The sequence below is a fragment of the Myotis myotis genome, unplaced genomic scaffold, assembly GCF_014108235.1.
Source record: "Myotis myotis isolate mMyoMyo1 unplaced genomic scaffold, mMyoMyo1.p scaffold_m19_p_5, whole genome shotgun sequence".
Taxonomy (NCBI): Eukaryota; Metazoa; Chordata; class Mammalia; order Chiroptera; family Vespertilionidae; genus Myotis; species Myotis myotis.
The window spans coordinates 33,423,609-33,442,896 of NW_023416357.1; the positions used below are offsets into that span (position 1 = coordinate 33,423,609).

Consider the following 19,288-nt stretch of genomic DNA (forward strand, 5'->3'; position numbering starts at 1 on the left):
AAAGAAGTCCGCTCTCCCTCCCTCCGAGTGTCAGTTTCTTTGGTGAGTGCCGACGCCAGGGCCAGCGCGGGTAAAATCGTGCCGCTCTCCCACTGGCCAGCCTTGTACTTGCAAATCCGCTGTAAGAAACAGCTTCTGGCCGCTTGTTTGGAATGCAAGAAAGCAAAGCGTGGGCCGTGCTCGGGAGTGTTACTGTGCGAGTTTACAGGGAGAGGTGGGGATTCCCAGGGACACCACAGCCACAGCGAAAAGCAAGCCCTCCCGCCTTTCCCGCCGAGGAAACGGTGCCTAGGGTCGAGCGAGGGCTTAAATGGGAGCTGGGAAAGGAAAGAAGGGATGAGACAGGGAAAAAGTGAACGTTTCCTGGACAGGAGAGCCAGGATTTGGGACGGGGTTAGGAAAGGAGCAAAGTCCTTGAAACTTAAGTCCAAATTCCAGCAGCGGGGACAGCAGGTGGGAACCCTTACGGCTGGAACGGCGGCGGCTGGGTGTAGTTGATTTTACGTGTGGATTTTTTGCCCTGAACGGCTGAGTCTTAAAGTTTCGCCGCGAAAATTTGGGGAGCATATGTGGGAGGCGATTGCTGGGACAAAACATTCTGAGGCCAAAGTTAGAGCCAGGGTCGCTTCTTCAGACTCGGGAAGTTTCCCGCATCCTCTTGCCCCGCCTGGGGCGCCTCCTCGTAATAGGGTTCTCCCTGCGAGGTGTGTGTGTGTGTGGGGGGGGGGACGGGGGGCGGGGGGGGGGGGGGGCGAGGTCTGGAAGCCGCAGGCGGAGCCACTGAGAAAGAGAAAAAGCAGCAAGTTATCTTAAGTATTGATTCCAGAGGGTTGCGGGAGGCAACGTGGATGGGGCGGGCCTACTGGGCGGCTGCTCCCCCATCATCATCCGCGGCAGAACTTGCACTTGATGATCTTCTTAAAGGCGTTTTGGAAGTCCTTGTTGAAGTAGGCGTAAATGACAGGGTTGAGCAGCGAGTTGGCGTAGCCGAGCCAGTTTATTATGGCGCCCAACAGACTGGGCATGTGGCAGCTGTTCTGGCAGAAGGGCAGGACCAGGGCCACGATGAAGAAGGGCAGCCAGCAGAGGATGAAGGTGCCCATAATGATGCCCAGTGTCTTCACCGTCTTCCTCTCGCGGGCCAGAGCCATTTTGCGCTTTGCCTCGGCGTTGCGCTCATTTTTGTTCTCCAAGGAGGTGGGAGCACAGGGGAGAGAACCCGCCTCACAGGGCAACGGCAGGTGCTCTTTGGAGTGGCCCATCAGGTGCACTTCGATCACCTCCAGGGCTGCGCCATCCTCGCCCTGTCGCACAGCTCCGTTGGCGCACTGACTGCCCCCGGCCTTATTCTCCACGCCCTGCCCCCATCCTCTGCTCTCCGGCTCTCGGTTTATGCTCTTCCTGGGCTGCAGGGCTGGCGACGCCCCAAACCGGGTGTCCGCTCTCTTCTTCACCTTCTTCACTGTCTTGCGGATGCGAAAGCGCGCGGCTCGAAAAATGCGCCCATAGAGAACTAGCATGAGTAGCAGCGGGATGTAGAAAGCGCCGAAAGTGGAGTAGATGGTGTAGCCATGGTCCTTGCTGATGGTACACGCGTCGGGGTTCGAGCGGTCTTCCGGGGTGCGCCAGCCCAGCATGGGAGGGATGGAGATCAGGAAGCCAATGAGCCAAGTGAGCGAGATGAGCGCAGCGGCACGCCGGGGCGTCCTCTTGTTCAGGTAGTCGATGGGGTCCGTGATGGCCCAGTACCTGTCCAGCGCGATGGCGCACAGGTGCAGGATGGACGAGGTGCAACACAACACATCGAGGGAAATGAACAGGTCACAGGTGACCTGTCCCAGCGTCCACTTGTTGAGCACCTGGTACAGCGCGGCCATGGGCAGCACTAGCACCGACACCATGAGGTCGGTGACTGCCAGCGAGCCGATCAGATAGTTGGCCACGTTCTGCAGGGAGCGCTCCAGAGCAATGGCAGCAACTACGCACGCGTTTCCCAGCACCGCACTGAAGATAAGGGTGCCCAGCAGCAGAGAAGTGACCACTTGGTAGCTGAAGGTCACGTCGGAGATGCCAGTAGCATTGCCGTTTGTCCCGAAGGGACCTTCGGAGGACGTAGTGTTGTTGCCCTGTCCGGGGCTGAGCACATCCATGCCTGCGCGCCCGGCAGGGGAGGGGGAGGGAGAACGAGCTGCGGGAGGATCCCTGGCCCCTCCCCCTGGGGTCGCAGCCCCTTTCTCCTGGGGCTTTCGGGGGAGGGGATGCAGGAGCTCAAGCAGGAAGTTCTTACTGCTCAGAAGAGGGCATCTCGGAGGAACAGCTTCTAGGGCTCCGTGGGCTCCGTGGGTTCCCTGGGTCCAGCGCGTTCAGGAACTCCAGGTGGGAAACGAGTTGTCCGGAGAACAGCTCCGAGGTCTCGGGGCGACAGAGAAGTGGCCGGAACGCCTGTCTCTCGCTGTTCATTTTACTTTGCCGCTGCCCAACTGCTGCCGGAGCCGAAGTCTCCCCACCAGCAAATAGTCTCCAATCCTAGAAGTGTCTGGAATATTGAAACCCCATCCTCCACGGTCATTCTGTGACCCTCCTCTCCTTGATTCTCTCCCTCCCTCCCTCCCTACCTCCCTCCCACTCTTCTCTTTTTTAAAGCCTCCCCCTTCCACTCGCCTTCTCTCCACTAGCCTTCCCTTTCAGTTTCCCTCTCCCTTCTCTCACCCTTTCTTTATCCCTCTGTGTGTCGCTCAGACAGCCAGTCTCCCTCCCTCCCACGCTAACCCTCCCCTCCTAACACTTCCCCAACCCCGAGTGTCTCTTTCCTCTGGGTGCCCGCCCTCCTCTGCCTCTAGCTCAGCAACTTAGCGTTCAAGCCTCTTTTGTCCCCACACTTAGAACTCGCTTGCATACACTTGATCTCCTGGTCAGACCGACATTGCAACAAATACCTTTGCCTCCCACCCAGCCAAACTCGAGGGGAAAATTCTAGCTATCCATTGCTTTATATTTCTGTCAAATCCTTAAGTAGAGTCGGCATCATATAGTGGCAGTTGGAAGTAAGGAAAGGAGACACTAGAAGTCTGAGGGGGGGGGGGGCGGTGGACAACCCTAGGTCAGTATGTAAATTATGGTAAATTGATGGAATGAAAATGGAGTGTCAGAATTTCACAGACCACCCCATCCATCATTTTACATTTGACTCCCTTGGGGAGGATGTTGCCTGTGACCTTCTTTAACCTTGGGGAACTGGGGGAGAGAGGAGTATAAAGTTCCTGTCAAAAGGCAAATAGTCACATTTCCAAAGGAAAACACTCAATTCGGTGTGGATTTAGAACACGCTTACACAAGCCTTCCCATCATCATCTACCGTTTCTCTTTCTTCTTAATTATTGTTCAGTATTATAGATGTCCCCTATGCCCCCCCTGCCTTTCTCCCTCTCTACCTATCCCCTGCCCCACCCCAGGCCTTCCCCACGTTATTGTCTGTATTCATGGGCTCTGCATATATGCATATATTTTCTTTGGTTAATCTCCCCTCCAACCCCCACCCCCACTTCCGAGATCTGCCAGCCTGTCTCATGCATATATGCCTCTGGACCTAAATTCAGTGAACATTGCCATTCCCCATAGCTTTGTGGTGCATAAATTTAGGGGAGGGACTCTTGTCTATGTGTTGCAGTGAGTTCGGGCATTTTATATGGCTTTTTGCTTTTCTTACCAGAAAGAAATCTCTAAAGGAGAATTTAGTGGAATCCCTGGTCGCTGGCCCCTGAGTTTCTCTTAAACTCAGAAACTGGATTCAGCACCTGGGACAGCTCTAGGCAATCAGGACTTATGCCGCCACCTTCTGGCAAATGCTTTAGAGCGCCATCTAGGAGCCTTTGTCATGCAAAAATTAAGCAGGTACTGAAATCCTTTAACTTCAAGAAAGAGAAAAAAAATGGTTATTAAAAGAAAAGTAACATTGAGTCATGTATTTTTATTCTATTTCCTTAAAAAAAATTAGTCTTCTCTTTTGCTCTTAATCATATATACCAAGCTTATATTGTCTAGCTCGTTTTGAAAGCCTGCAGCATCTGTCATTCACAAGTTTTCTCTAGGAATGAGATCTTAGTAGACTTAAGCAAACACTTTCTCACCTTCATCTGTGTTGGTTTTGTTCCAACAAAGCCTGCACTCTGTGACTCACACGTTTGCACACATTCACCAACGGAGGGGAGGAGGGGCAATATTGGATTTTCCAAATGAGGATGACTTCACATAGAAAACAAAGAGGCTGCTATTGGTTGGTTCTAAACTATTTCCTTTATCAAGGAAACCATATTTAATCCCATTTGAACATGGGTAAAGAATTATATTCCTAAACCCTAAATAGATATGTAAATAACAAATTCACTTATACATTCTGATAGCATGACTGAAATAAAGGAAAAGTACAGAATGCAATCCCAAAAGCAGATGACTCCAGATAGCATGCACAGATTCACTCCAGATAGCAATAGTCTTAATATTATTTTCAAATTTGAGCTCTGAATTTCATAGCTTTCAATTCTTTAAGACCAAGCAAAAGAGCAATCACCAAAGCATCAAAGAAAATCTAATTGTGCCAATGCATACAGCACAGGGCAATGTGTTTGGAGAAGGATTGTTTTACAGTGCAGTGTTGGGCGGTTTCCACTTAATCACTTCAGCATGCTGCAATAAGGAACCTGACATTTGTAATGATTCATGGCATTGAAAAAACAGACGAGGATACATGGTGATTCCGGCTATGGACTCTGAAGATTCTTTTAAAATTTTGTGAAGGTTCTCATTCCCCTTTTTAAAATTTCCTGACAAACACAGAACTAAATAACTTTGTTAAAATATAGTTGCATGTCCAAAGATTATAATAGCAAAATAATTAAAATCTGGATTCTCCAAAGATAAAACTCTGGAAATATAATTGATAAATATAAACAAATAGTAAAATAAATTTAAATTTTAAAAAGTAAATATATACATATTTGTATACATACAGGGGCATATTTGAATAGGAATTATATCAGATTTAGCACATAAATAAATATATGTCAGTAAATATGTCAGTCAGTAATTATGCATTCTTCTATTGGATCCCAAATGGTTTAATAACTGACAATTTTTTTTTTAAGAATGCTAAAATTTTGAAGTTAATATTTATGAGGACTGGCATTTGCTATTCTACTTTAATATTTTATGATGCACCATTCTTACTCAAGTTAGAAAAATGTTCATGTTCATGTATTCCTTCACAATAATGTACACAATATTTCAAACATTTCATTCTTTAAAATGTATAACAAGTTTTTTAGGCATTCTGATGAACACCAGGAAGAAAGCAGACATATAAAAGGATATGCAGCACTAATTATGCTTTCATACCAAATATTGTGACTAATAATTATGTATAACATGTTGAATGATTCTGTGATATATATTAAAAGCAGAATGATGTTGCATTTCACCATGTTCACACTTTGCCAAGTCTGCCATGTTAACCCTTAAAAATAAAGAAACAGCCAAAACCGGTTTGGCTCAGTGGATAGAGCATCGGCCTGCGGACTGAAAGGTCCCAGGTTCGATTCCGGTCAAGGGCATGTACCTGGGTTGTGGGCACATCCCCAGTAGGGGGTGTGCAGGAGGCAGCTGATAGATGTTTTCTCTCTCATCGATGTTTCTAACTCTCTATCCCTCTCCCTTCCTCTCTGTAAAAAATAAATAAAATATATTTTAAAAAAATAAAAATAAAGAAACATATATAAAAAAATGGTGCAAGCCAAAGATTCTGGATAAAGAGTTAGACTCTGGTTCTTTAAGACCTCTGAAATCAGCCTAAAGAAAAGCTAGCCTTAAAGCAGATATTATGATGACATCATTTGCAAACAATACTTCCAGTCCTTCTGCTTTTATTTCTTGTTTGAATTTACTAAATGCAAGTACGAACTTGTCAGTTATGGATCTAGAGTATGATACATCATCCATCATATGAAATTTCTCTAATGTAGTTTATAGGAGATAAAGATTTTTAACATTTTTACAGGAAATTTGATGTAAGCCCAGAATTTCAATGTAGTTCTCTGTTTAGGGACATGGAGATAAAAAGATATTAGGCTAAATTTTGCTAACTGTCCTATCATTACTGAAGTCTCAGGAATGGTTGAGGTTTCTCAGTAACTGATATGTTTATCCATAATCCCCAAATTATGACTAATTCATTAATGAGTCAGTAACCTATATAGTAAAGAGTTGAAATTTTACTTAGGAGATTACAAGAGTGATTTAAAAGCCCCTATTTAAAAAGATTTTACTTTTCTTCAAGTAATTTGATTAGGATAGATTATTTTTTTAAACTCAAAATACCGTTCTGAATTTAATTCTCCTCAATCCTCAAATGCTAAAGTAATAGGGCAAATATAGTTTTACCAGCACTGTGAAATTTTACTGGAATTCACCAGGAAAAGAAACTTTAAAGAGAAATGTTTGCTTAAATAATTTAGGAAATGCAGATTACCAGTGAGAATTAACTGGTCATTTAAAAGAAATGCAAGCAAAATGCCAGAGAATAAATTCTCCTTTAAACCTAAACATGCTGTGTGTGTGTGTGGTGTGGTGTGTGTGTGGTGTGTGTGTGTCTAATGCTCACTATCCACTTTGCTCTGATGATGCCATTCCTTCACTGCTCTTTCTACTCGGTCAGGCACTTCTCAGAGGCTCATGAGTGAACTGGGTTTTCAGTGGGAAAATACAAACAGTGGAAGCCTCAGTCTCTGCTTCTGAGAACCTTAACAATGGCTTGGTTCAGTTAACACACATGCTGAAAACAGCAGGTAGAAAGTGAAAGCAGTTTAGCAATGTGTTCACTAGGTGTGTGACCCTGGGCAGGTTATTTAACCCTTTTGTTTTCTCAGTAGTAAGTGGGTGTGATAATAGACTTGTGAAGATTAAATGATTTAATCCACTGCTGTCCCATAATAAACACGGAATAAGGTTAATCAATAATAGAAGTAATAGTGATACAAAGTAATAATTATTCTCTCTCTACTGATAATTTCTGAGAAATGTAGAGAAAGAATTATGTGGACTTAAAGAGCCAGAGCCTAAAAAGAAAACAATTAAGGCCCTTTCAGGGGAGGATTTATTATGAAAACAATTTGCAGATGAATATGACATTCTCCCTGTTTCTTAAAGTATTTGGAAAACTTTCAATTTTGTAGGCAATTCTGAGTACAAGACCAGTGAAAAAAGATGTGACCTCTGCATTCTGGAACTTCTTTTTTTATATTTTTTATTGCTTTCTTTTGGGGGGGGGTGACATTGGTTAATACAATTATATAGGTTTCATGTGGTGGAGTAGGTGGATGTTACACTCACCTCCTCCCAGGACCAAACTGGAACTTCTTGACTTAAAGTATAAGTCACTAAGGGGTGGGGGAGAAAGAATGTGCCAACAAAGGTTTAATAATCAGTATTGGATAGTAGTCGCCCTTTTTTCTAGGAGCGCAACCATTTGAGCTCCTAGAAAAGCATAAAATAAATAATTGTATAAAATAAATAATTGAAATTCATAGATTCCCAATAAAATGTTTAAAAGTACAGTAAAACCCAAAAGGTAGTTGCCAGAAGCCAATTCCAGCATGTCATAATTGCAAGAGTTTCATCAAAAGATTGATGGAACTTGGGGACTCAACAAGGGCTGAGTCACATATGTTGTCCCCTGTTGGGAATGGCTGAGGGCATTTCCCCAAACCTGAAAAGGGATAATTGCTTGCTGCCAGACAGCTCAGAGCATCTTAATTTACATGTTATTGCCTTCTACTGGCCAAACACCTGAACAGCCATAGGCTAATTCCCCCAATCTGACAATGGACTGTCTAAACCAGCCGTGGGCAAACTACGCCTTTGAAATGAATAAAACTATTGAAAAAAAAGACCGTACCCTTTTATGTAATGATGTTTACTTTGAATTTATATTAGTTCACACAAACACTCCATCCATGCTTTTGTTCCGGCCCTCCGGTCCAGTTTAAGAACCCATTGTGGCCCTCCAGTCAAAAAGTTTGCCCACCCCTGGCTAAACCCTACCCTTTGAAGTGTATATCTCCACCTCACCTCAGGGCAATTTGTGTTAATAAAAAGCATGGGGTCCTGAGATCTTAGTTTCTTAAGCTAAGCTCCTCTGACCCCCAAAAGCCTTTCAAAATTATGCTTGTCTCTGGACTCTTTATTAAGTTACATACAGCCTTTCCCCAGATTGCTGAACCCTTCTTGATGCCGGAATAAGAACCCCGGCAGGTAGTATTTCTGTTGTAGGTAATTATCAGATGATAGTGATTATAGTTATATAGTGTTAATAAGTGTACTTTCCTAGCCCCAATTCCTCTACACTGCCGCTTTCTGACAATATGGTTATGGCTCACTTCTAAAAGGATAAGACCATAGTGGAGATGAGAAAACTGTCTGAAATGTTAGCTTAATATTTTCTGTTAATCTACATATAGTTGGAAATTAAACCTAGTCTTATTAATTACTTGAAGCAAAATTTACTGTATTTAATTTAATAATAGTTAAGAGAAATGCCTACATTTTTATTAGCTTTCGCAAGTAACACTTTTGTTATACAACTAAAAGCAATACTCAATGCATTATTTTAATCTTGTTTTAAAACATGCTACTTATATAAAAGCAACAATTATGATTACAAAATACCAGTCTTTAACTGTTGGGTCTATTGAAGCAGTAATGTGTCAATGGGGAATAGTGGCTTGGAGCCAAGAGTTCTGGATTCAAATGACTACTCTGCCATTTACTAGCATTATAATTTTCCTTATTTTTTTCATTTTATTATGCAGTATACATGAATTACCAAAAATTTAAAGAATAATATGGTGCTTGTACGTTTTTTAAATGCATTTAGTGCAATGAGAAAATAGAATTCTCTACTCTGCAAAACCACTACCTACATGCAGCTATCTGACCTGAGAAACTGTTGTCACTCAGTCATTCAAGGTCCCAACTAATGAGAAGGTGCTGCTCAGCAGTAGGCAGGCAGAGAGAGAGGGAAATATGGTGTCCTAGGTCAAAGCCCAGCCTTCCTGAAAACATGCCCTGAGGGCTGCCTGGATCATTCTTAGTCATCATGTTTTTAAAATGTAGCCTCTAGTCCACGTTGGCAGATCCTGACTACTACCTGGATTATCTGCTTGATAACTTCCTCAACATCCCCTTTCTGACTTTCTGTCAGTCGATATAGCAGGTATTTCAAAATGGTGAGGGACTGCAGAATTCTTCTAACCCAAACTTAATTAGCTTTCAGAAAGGACACTGACATCCTCAGAGTTAAGTGATTTGCCCTAGATCACACAATGGGTGCCTCATGTTTCCCTCCCTGCATCTGTTAAAGGACCCCTAACGTGATCATCCAGGTTTAAGACTAAACTGCAGCCAGCTCCAATGGAAAATTTCCAGAGAACTTGAAACAGATGAAAGAAGTTGAAGTTTGTGTTCAATAATCTATTCCTTCCTTGCTTCCTCTCTTCATTCATTTGTACAATAACCACATATGTCTTCTGTGAGCCTGGCAGCATGACATCGACTAAAACCATAAAGATGGAAAGACACAGTCCTTGCCTTGACTCATTCACTGAAGCATGTTCCCCAGCCACCCTCGGGGAAGCCTCATTGGGAATGGGGATGGTCCTGGCCCAGTCACTCATTTTTCCATCAATGACTGTATTTATTGAGTACTTTCTATTTTTTCTAGGCTTTTGGTATATAATGATGAAGGAGACATAGACATATCCCTGCATTCAAGGACCTTATACAGAAATTAGTAGAGAAAAACTATAAACAGGTAAGCAAATAAATGAATACATGAGATAGTTTTGGGTGCTGATATTGGCATGAGGAAGACAAAATTGAGTGACCTGGTGGAGTAATTGGAAGCATCTACTCTTATGGAATTGGTGTCCCAAGTAGATTCTGGGAAAGGATCTGGGGTGTTTATCTAAGGCATCCCTTGAGATAAACCTTAACCGTGCAGGTGTTGGGACATTCAAGTAGTTGCTAGCAAAGAGGCTACTCTAAGCAAGCAGGACCAAGGGCAGGCCTAGGATATAAAAGACCAGAAGCTTTAATTTCAATTTTAAGCATACGCAAAATGAACATACAGCACATATTATGAGCCTCAGGAAGTTCATTTAGAAATACATGTACGTTGTTTTCTGGTAATAAAATCTGAATAATGTGATTGTAGATCTCCCCATACATCCATGCCACCATATCATTGCTTACAATTCCCTCAACCTGGCATATTCATCCTCATCATCTGCACCAAAGAAAATTCCTACCTGGAACACAAAACAATGCCCACACCCAAGCCTTTAATAACTACACAGTAGTTCTCTACTTTAGTTTGAAATTCACCTAGCTAGCTTTGAAAATAGACTGGTATCACCCCAAAACAATTAAATAATTTCTAAAAGCCCACCAATGACAGCAGAATGTGTTACAAACAAGGAATTCTTTATAGTGGCCTACCATGGAAAGTAAATGAGTAATTACCTCCTTGACCTTGTACTTAATGAGAAAAACTGCATAGCAAATTTGCTTTGGTTCTGGCTGGGCTCAAAGTCTATACAGAAATAGACATTTCAGTGAGTCCTTTTCACCTTTTCATTGAGAAAAGAGAAAATGGTATGAAAACACATTTAAGTAGCTGTCAAACCTGAATGTGCATAACAATCACTGGAAGACTTTGCTAAATGCAGACCCCCAGGCCCGCCACTGGGGATTCTGATGGAGTAGCCCCAGGGGCCTGTATATTTGAACAAAGCCCCCTATATGATTCTGACGCTGGTGGTCCATGGGCCAATGGGAAATAGGAGTTTACTAAAAGATGCCCCTTTTTGAAATGCATAAATGCCTCTTCCTGATTCTTACACAAGCCCAAGGGCCCTTTGACCACTTTTTAGAGGAAATAGAATTAAGAAAATGTAAATCTGGAGCCAAATTTCAAATATCACAACAGTCATGACAGCTGAAGCCAAAGGACAGCAGAGAGAAAAGAAGCTCGGGCAGCAACTGGAGACAGCCAGGAGCTGAGCGCTCTGGCACTAGGAAAGTACACAGGTGGGGAAGGCAGATCTGGGTGAGAGGAAAGAAACCTGCTAGCAACAAGAGCAGATCCTCTGTGGTGAGCAGGCTGCAGAGTAAGGTCCCAGTCCCAGCTGCTCGCCTAGACGTCAGATGTAATAATCCTGCCCTTAGATGCAAGCTCCTCTAATCAAGCTGTGAAAAATATGCTAACTGTGGCCTGCTATTGTCTACATAAGGCTAATTTGGTCCTACCCTGGGGCTTCCATTCTCACATCCCTGTCAGAAACAAACTGCTTCAAGTGTAGGAAATGTGAGCCTCAGGAAGTTCACTTAGAAATACGAAGAGGCTTCTCTGTGAGGCAGAGAGGTGGGGAAGCAACTAGCTTCTCCAGCAAAGCCATGGGACAGACTGTGGCTTTCCAGCACCCATTCTCTCCATTCGGAGTCAGCAGGAAGTAACAGAATAGAACACAAAGTGCAATAACCCATAGGGGGCCAAAAGCATAATAACTATGGACTCCTTCCTTCCTGATCTCATTTGTTTATTCACCATTTTTTTCTTTTCATTCTAAAAATACTTTAAAGCATTTATTATATGTGTTTTAGCTTAGTTCTCTCAAATGCAGAATCTGGGGCAAAGAATATTGGGTACAAGTAATGTCTTTGGAAGTGGATTCCAAGAAAAGAAGGGAGGAGGTGGAGAGAGGGGGAAGGGAAAGAAGAAAAGCCCATGAACATACAGCAAGCACATGGAGGACCTCACCATGTCCCCTAAAGCATGGCGATGAAGCAGTTATCTGAGGGTGCCAGCCCACCCTGGTGGAAGGTTAACCTGTGGTTGTTAACCTCCTCCACTCTACTAAGCTCCACATACCCACAGGCTAAGGACGCTGGACCCTTCACCCCCTTCCAGTGTCCAGGGTCATGGAGGAATCCAGGGCAAAGAGCAAGATGATGAAAGGCTGTCAGCTGAAGTGGGTTGAGCTTGCATGACTGCTCCATGCTGCCCTAGAGAAGCTCAGCTCAGGGGAGGCCAAGAGAGTGTTGTTGGAGGTTGGTGTGTGTCTACTACAGTATGTCAGGCTCTGCTAAGCTACAGAAGTGAATAAATTATGTTCTCCACCTTCTAAGAGTTCTTTGTCTTGTAAGAGAGAGAAACGTTAAGCTACGGTACCATTCATTATGAAATCTGCCATAATAATGATATATAAAAAGCTTTATCAGAAAAAGGAGTGGAATACATTAATTGGAAGAGAGGAGATAAGAAGAAAGGAAAGGAGCAAAAAGGAGAATTGAGAGAACTTCTCATAAATGTAAGCTGAACCTGGAAGGATGAGTCTTCTCTGTGAGCACGAGAACAATAAAAGTAATGTGTGTTCATTGATAAGAACAAGTACATCCTGGAAATGGTGCTGAACAAAGTGTGACTGAACATGGTGCTTGTGTGAAAGAAGCGAGAAGATGAAGCTAAACATCTTTATCCTGAAGGTGTACTGGGCTGCATATCTGGCACTTCGGCCAGACGGGGCGTGTTGTGCTGTCTGTTCCTAAAACACATAGATAGGAAGGTACTGACATCAGGTCAGGCCGTGAGATACGGTCTCATGGCCCCTTCTCCATATGCTGTACTCTCTGTTCCTAAAACACATAGATAGGAAGGTAATGATGCTATACAGTGTCTGGAACTAATTGTGTAAACAAGGCTTTGTAACTTGGTGGTTTTTGCAAATAAAAATGCTGTACCTCTGGCAGTCAGGGCTGTAGTTCAAGCCTTTGCTTCAGCAGGGTGCTGTGACTGTGGTCAGCTGGCCAGCTTAATAAAGGCTCTTACATTTAAATTCTGAGTCGGTGGTCTATCTCGCTGAAGTGAACCCATAACATTTGGAGGCCGCAGCGAGATACCGGCTGGGGTGAGAGGGACTCCTTATTTAGGGCAGGAGGCTCTCCCCTGGCAGGGGTAAGAGGGACCCCCTATTTAAGGCAGGAGGCTCTCCCCCATTTATCACCAGGCACACAGCGAGATACCCCACATCCCTGTGGGGAACGACTACCAAGGTCAACACTCAACCACTGAGCCACACTGGCCATGCCCCTATCTAGCCTTTTGAGGGCAATTTGTGGTGTTCATTTTTCAGAAGTCAGAGGTCTAGGTTGCCTAGCCTTTATCATTCCAAGGGAGCCTGACTAAGGAGGCAGTGTCTCTGGGAAAAATAAGAAACAAAAAAGAGCAGCATCAAAGAAATGATGGTGTGTGGGTAGGACAGTTATGAAGCAGGATATTTGTGGTGAAGAATACTTTCCTCCTTCCACCACATGACCACCTCCCTGGCTGGCTTCCTCAGCCTTCGGTTTTTAATTTGAGTGTCACTTTTTTTCTGGAAGTCTTCCTTGGCCCCTCAGATTCAGGAAGTCAACCTGAAGGTCTAAACACATTCACAAATTGTTTATCTTTTGTTAGTTGTCTAAAAAGAAATAGGCATATTAGTATAAGCAAACAAATCTCTTCCAACCTTCTAATTGTGGTAAGGGCAGTAATGGGCTGTCCTATTGTATCTGTACATGCTGTATAATATTCTGGTCTTGCCACGCAGTGAATCAGCTGCTAAAAGAGAAAGACACACCAAAGTAATATCTGTTTGATCTATTTAGTATTCACAAAATCAGTCCCCCCCCCCCCCTTCCCGTCCATGTCTTCAGACCAAGGCATAATTTTGATTGTCCATCTTGTCGTAGGCCTTGCCCCTCAGACCAGACTTCTTCCTGTCAGGGAGTTGGTGCCCAAGACAGCAACACACTTTCACCTAAAACAAGGAGCCAGACTCCATGCTGTGGCACAGCCCATTACCTCTGTCCCCATGAGCTTCTTTCATTCCGCTCTATTTCCAAAAAAACTGGCTTCCTGGAGGTCAGACTCAGTTTGAATGATTTGAAACATCTGGTCTAGCTTCCATCCTCTGCACAGATAAATATCCCAAACAATCAGGAATTGCAGTCCTGTTTATTTCTAATAATGATAATAAGCAACATACAGTAGGGCCTTGACTTATGAGTGTCCCGACTAACAAGTTTTTTGAGATACCAGCTGTCTCTCAGCCGATTTTTTGCATTGAGTTGATAGAGTAATTTGAGTTGACGAGCTCCTTAACGACCTCAGTCTCGGAATGAATTAAACTCATAAGTCAAGGCCCCACTGTATAGTAAACACCATGCGTCAAACACTGTTCTAATGTTTTACACATATTATTTTTTTACTTTCAACACCTTGATGAGGTATGCAATATTTTTCCCATTTTAAAGAGGAGGAAAATGAAGCACTAGGGTAATTGACTAGCCAAGGTCACACTCATGTATAAGCTGTGGAACAAGGACTTGAAACCCAGGAACTCTGGTTCCAGAGGCTGTGTTCTTCTTATTTTTTAATCCTCACCTGAGGATATTTTTCCATTGGTTTTTTTTAGAGAGAGTGGAAGGGAGAGGGAGAGACAGAGAAAAAGAATCATCGATGTGACATCGATTGGCTACCTCTCCTTGACTGGTGGCCTGCACCTGACCGACCGGGAGCCTGCAATCATGGTACATGCTCTTGACCGGAAAGGAACCCGGGACCCTTCAGTCCTCAGGCCAACGCTCTATCCACTGAGCCAACCCGGCTAGGGCCAGAGGCTGCACTCTTAATCATAGAGCCCTGCTTGTTCTCAGGTTTCCACCTAAGGCCAGTCCCTCTTGTCAGAATATTTCTGCCACTACAGAATGTATTTCTATCTCATTGCAACCTCCATATTCAATCCCATCCCTTCATCTCCTCCCTCCCCCCCAGGGCTAAAGCTACTTCCCTTGACATTTTCTCACAGGAAGAAATTTCTATTTATCTGGAAATTTTACTGATCAGTTTATTTCCAAGAAGTAAATCATCATTATAGTTTTATCAGTCCATGTAGCAAGTCCCTGCATCTATTCACCTAGTCACTACCCCTTGGTGCAAGCAATTTTCAGTTGTATTTTACCAACCTCCAGTCATGCTTTCCTCCCAAGGCAGCAACCTTCCAGGCTTCACTACTATTTTGGATGCAGCATAATCACCGAGCCATGGTCTTTAACTGAAATGAAATGAACAGACATCAGGTACCATTTAATTTCTCTTTCACCCTTATTTGGTTGTTATAGCTAGTCTGTCACAGTTAGGAACATTGTCAAATTGCTCTCAAATTTTCTGCTTTACCTTTAAAGATAAGCACTCTACCTCCTTGCTCTCTTTGCCTCAAACTGACATTTTCATTTTGGACTTACATAAGAGAGTTATTAAAGATTTTCCGACATTTGCAACAGTTTCAGTGCTAACTGGAATTGAGCTCCTTTGCAAGGACAATCAGTCAATAGCTATGGCAAAAGTGCATTGTGTTTGCAACCTCTGCACCTAGAGAGCCCTTTCCTTCCAAAAATAACAATAAAGACTTGTTTCCTTTCAACAGTAACAATAACCATTAATATTTTATTGTTGCTTATTACTTGCCAGGCACTACCAAGTGCATGTCATGCATTATTTTAGAAATGAGGAAACAGAGGCTTAGAGAAGTCAAGTCATTTGTTCAGTATCACAGTGGGTAGTTGTTCCAGAGTTTTTGCCTTAGGCCATTAAATATTCTGTGTGTTACATGCTGTTGAGTCAACTTTGACTGCTGGGAACTGTATGAAGGAGTAATATCCACAATACCCTGTCCTCAGCAGCCCTGCTCAGCTCCTGTGGACTCATGCCTGTGGCTTCTTTTATGGATCAGCCCATCTCATATTTGGTCTTCCTCTTTTCCTGCTGCCTTCTGTGTATCCCAGCATTATTGTCTTTTCCAAAGAACCCTGCCTTCTCATGATGTGCCCAAGATGGGACAGCTTCAATTTTGTCATTTTTACCTCCGGGCATAATAATTCAAAAGTTAAATGCAAAAGTGGCATTTTTTAGCAAAAATGTACAATCTGATGATGCCAGGCTTAATTTGCTCTCGGACCTACTTGCTTGTCTTTCTGACAGTTCAGGGTATTCACAAAGCTCTCCTCCAACACTATATCTCAAATAAATCAGTTTCTTTTTCCTGTCAGTCTTCTTACTGTCCAACTTTCACATCCATGCATAGTAATTAAGAAATGTGGGTGTGGATGATCTTAACCTTGGTCTCTAATGAAATATCTTTGTTCTTGATGTTTTCTGATTATTCTCCTTAAATATATATCGAATATGGGAAAACATCTTGAAAAAGTAGAGATAACCCTTTTGAGTTTTTAAATGTATCTTAACTCTGTGGAGTTTCACAACTATTTCATAGATATTTTTGTTGCTTGTCAACTAGTAGACGAGCTACATCTGTTTTCTAAATGTTACCAGCAGTGGTATTGAAGCCTACCACACTTCAGCTTTGGACTACAAGTGATCTTCAAGATAATTTAGAACTAAAGCTAGGTTAAAAGTTAAGAAGAGTTATCAGTTCTCCTAGCAAGAAGGATGGAGGGAACGTGGGCTCCAGCTACAGCACCTTAAGCGTTAGGGTCCACTTTTTTACTTTTGGGTCCCATTTTTATTAGTTATTCCTCAGAATTGTTTTCTACAGAAACCATGGAAAATACTTCCATTTCCATATCCAGCAACAACAACAAAATAATTTTTAAAAAAGCACATTCTTAAGTATGAGCTGAAACTCTTTGTTTTTAGCCCAGTGAGCCACCCTCAGTCATGTGTCAAAAAAAGCGTATGTTCTTAATCAATCCATTTAAAAAACCTCATGATAAAATCCATCACTCATCAGTAATAAAGCAAGATATTAGGAGTTCAATCATGTAATCATAGAGAGAGCACTTCCTTTGCCTGATAAAATGAATCTAGCCATAATTTATAGCAATAACCAATAAGCATTCCCATTGGTGAAACTTCAGAAGCATTCTCAGTAAAGTCAAAATTATACTTAAGGCCCTAAGTGGTATAATAAGAGAAGAAAAAGAAATAAGAGGCATAATAATTGAAACGTTAAAGGCAAAAGTGATATTACTTGGCAAAAAATGTGAAATTTGACAATGCCAAGTATTGGTAAATTTCTAGGGAACAGGGACTCATACATATATAGTGAGTATGCATTTGCTTGACTGCTTTGAAGAGTAATTATGTCTTTGAACTTCTTCAAAGAGCAACAATATCTAGTAAATATACCAACTCTGCTTTTAAGTATAAGTTGCAGAGAAACTCTTACATGTATACTCCCATAGGCATATACAGAACTGCTCATTATAAAATTGATTGTAATAGCAAAAAGTAAAATAAATTATAATACTATGTAGTAGTTAAAATGAAATAACTAGATTTCCATCTACTCACTGAACAGATCTCAGAACAATATTTAGTGATAAAATTTGACTAGCATGATATAATTTATGAAATTTTCAATACCCACATACCCAAAATATATGTTATTCATGGTTAAACATGTAATAATCACAAACTTGAAGAATACACACCAAATTCAACAAAGTTTTTTGGAGAGAAGTAGGGAGGGAAATGGACTGCAAAGAGATAAATGTAACCAACTGTTTAATATTTTGTTTCTTTTATTGGAGATATATCTGAAGCAAAAATTTGAAAAAGTTTAATATTTATTAGTTTGGGTGGTGGAATCGTAAATATCTGTTAAAGTAGTTTATGGTATCTTTGAAGCTTTCAAAAATGTTAAATATTTAAATGTGATAATTATAGACTAAAGAAAAACAACAGGCCATAAAATGAAATATCTACATTTTTACATTCCTCTTCCCCACCCACCCCCACCCTCACCCCCCACTCTACAGCTGAATGAGTGAAGCAACTCTGTTAATACAGTTTCAACTTAATCTCATGTTGGATCTGAAGGCTTATAAAGATATTTGCATCTATCATATGATGTCTTGATTCTTTCCAAAATCAATGACAAAGAAAGCATCCCTAGCTAACAATGTGAGCAAGCAGCCCAAGAACCATTGCTTTACAAAGCATTGCTCCCAAGAGTCGTTATCTCTGCTTTTGTTTAATTTACCATTAAGAGTGAGTTCTGTGATGCAGTAGAAATGTACTTGTTAATTTAAAAAACCCCAGGATGTCTCAGATATTTTCTTTTGGAAAGCTTTTATTTACATTTTGGGAATCAAAATATCAAGTGTCTCAGAAACCCCTCCAAAGCATCCTGGGCCAACCAAGCCCTTGCCCTGTGTGCCTTCACACCCAGTTTCACTTTTCCTGAGGTTTTCCCAGAAAAGGCAGAGTTACTTAGATGAAACTCAAGGTACATTTTCTCATAATAACACTACTTTAAACTTGGTGGCATTTGCAGCCAGTCACATCCCAATAACAAGGACATAGCAAGTCCTTGAAATAGAATTCCCCCAGAAACAATTAATTCTATGACATTAAAGCCTACACAAAATATACTCAAATCCTTCCAATGGCTACAATTGCCTAACGTTATTAATCTGCATTCCTTCACTGACTTTAATTTTTGTAATAATTTCAGACTTAGAGAAAGTTATAATAATAGTAGTATCAAAAAACACAACAACACTATTATAAATTTTCAGAGTCATTTGGTAGTAAGTTGTAGGTCTGATTCCTTTTTAACCGTAAATACTTCAATGTATAATCCTAAGAAAAAGGACATTTGTTTATATAATTAAACTAGAATATCAATATTAGGAAATTAGCATGTATATATGTATACTAGAGGCCCAGTGCACGACATTTGTGCACTGGGGGAGGAAGGTACCTCAGCTCGGCCTGTGCCCTCTCACAATCCAGGACCCCTCGAGGGATGTCCAACGGCAGTCAAACATCCCTCAGGGGGTCCTTAGTGCTGCCGCAGAGGTGGGAGAGGCTCCTGCCACTGCTGCTGCGCTCACCAGCCATGACCCAGCTTCTGGCTGAGTGGTACTCCCCCTGTGGGAGCGCACTGACCACCAGGGGGTAGCTCCTGCATTGAGCATCTGTCCCCTGGTGGTCAGTGTGCATCATAGTGACCGGTCATTCTGCCATTCGGTTGATTTGTATATTAGAGTTTTATTATATTGGCTGTATATATACATATGCATATATATATAGAGAGAGTCCCAAAATTGTATACACACATTTTTGGATAATTATAAAGACAGTGTTTATTAAAATACATTTCATTTTCAAAATTGA

At 42.1% G+C, this 19,288-nt stretch overlaps 1 protein-coding gene across 1 annotated transcript; it reads right to left on the bottom strand.

The window, feature by feature from the left end:
- Window positions 1-803: 803 nt before the first annotated feature.
- On the bottom strand, window positions 804-2,555 carry HTR1A (5-hydroxytryptamine receptor 1A). The gene has a single exon (XM_036310387.1). The coding sequence runs from the start codon at window positions 2,148-2,150 to the stop codon at window positions 885-887; it is 1,266 nt and encodes a 421-aa protein (XP_036166280.1). The 5' UTR covers window positions 2,151-2,555; the 3' UTR covers window positions 804-884.
- Between the last annotated feature and the right edge of the window lie 16,733 nt (window positions 2,556-19,288).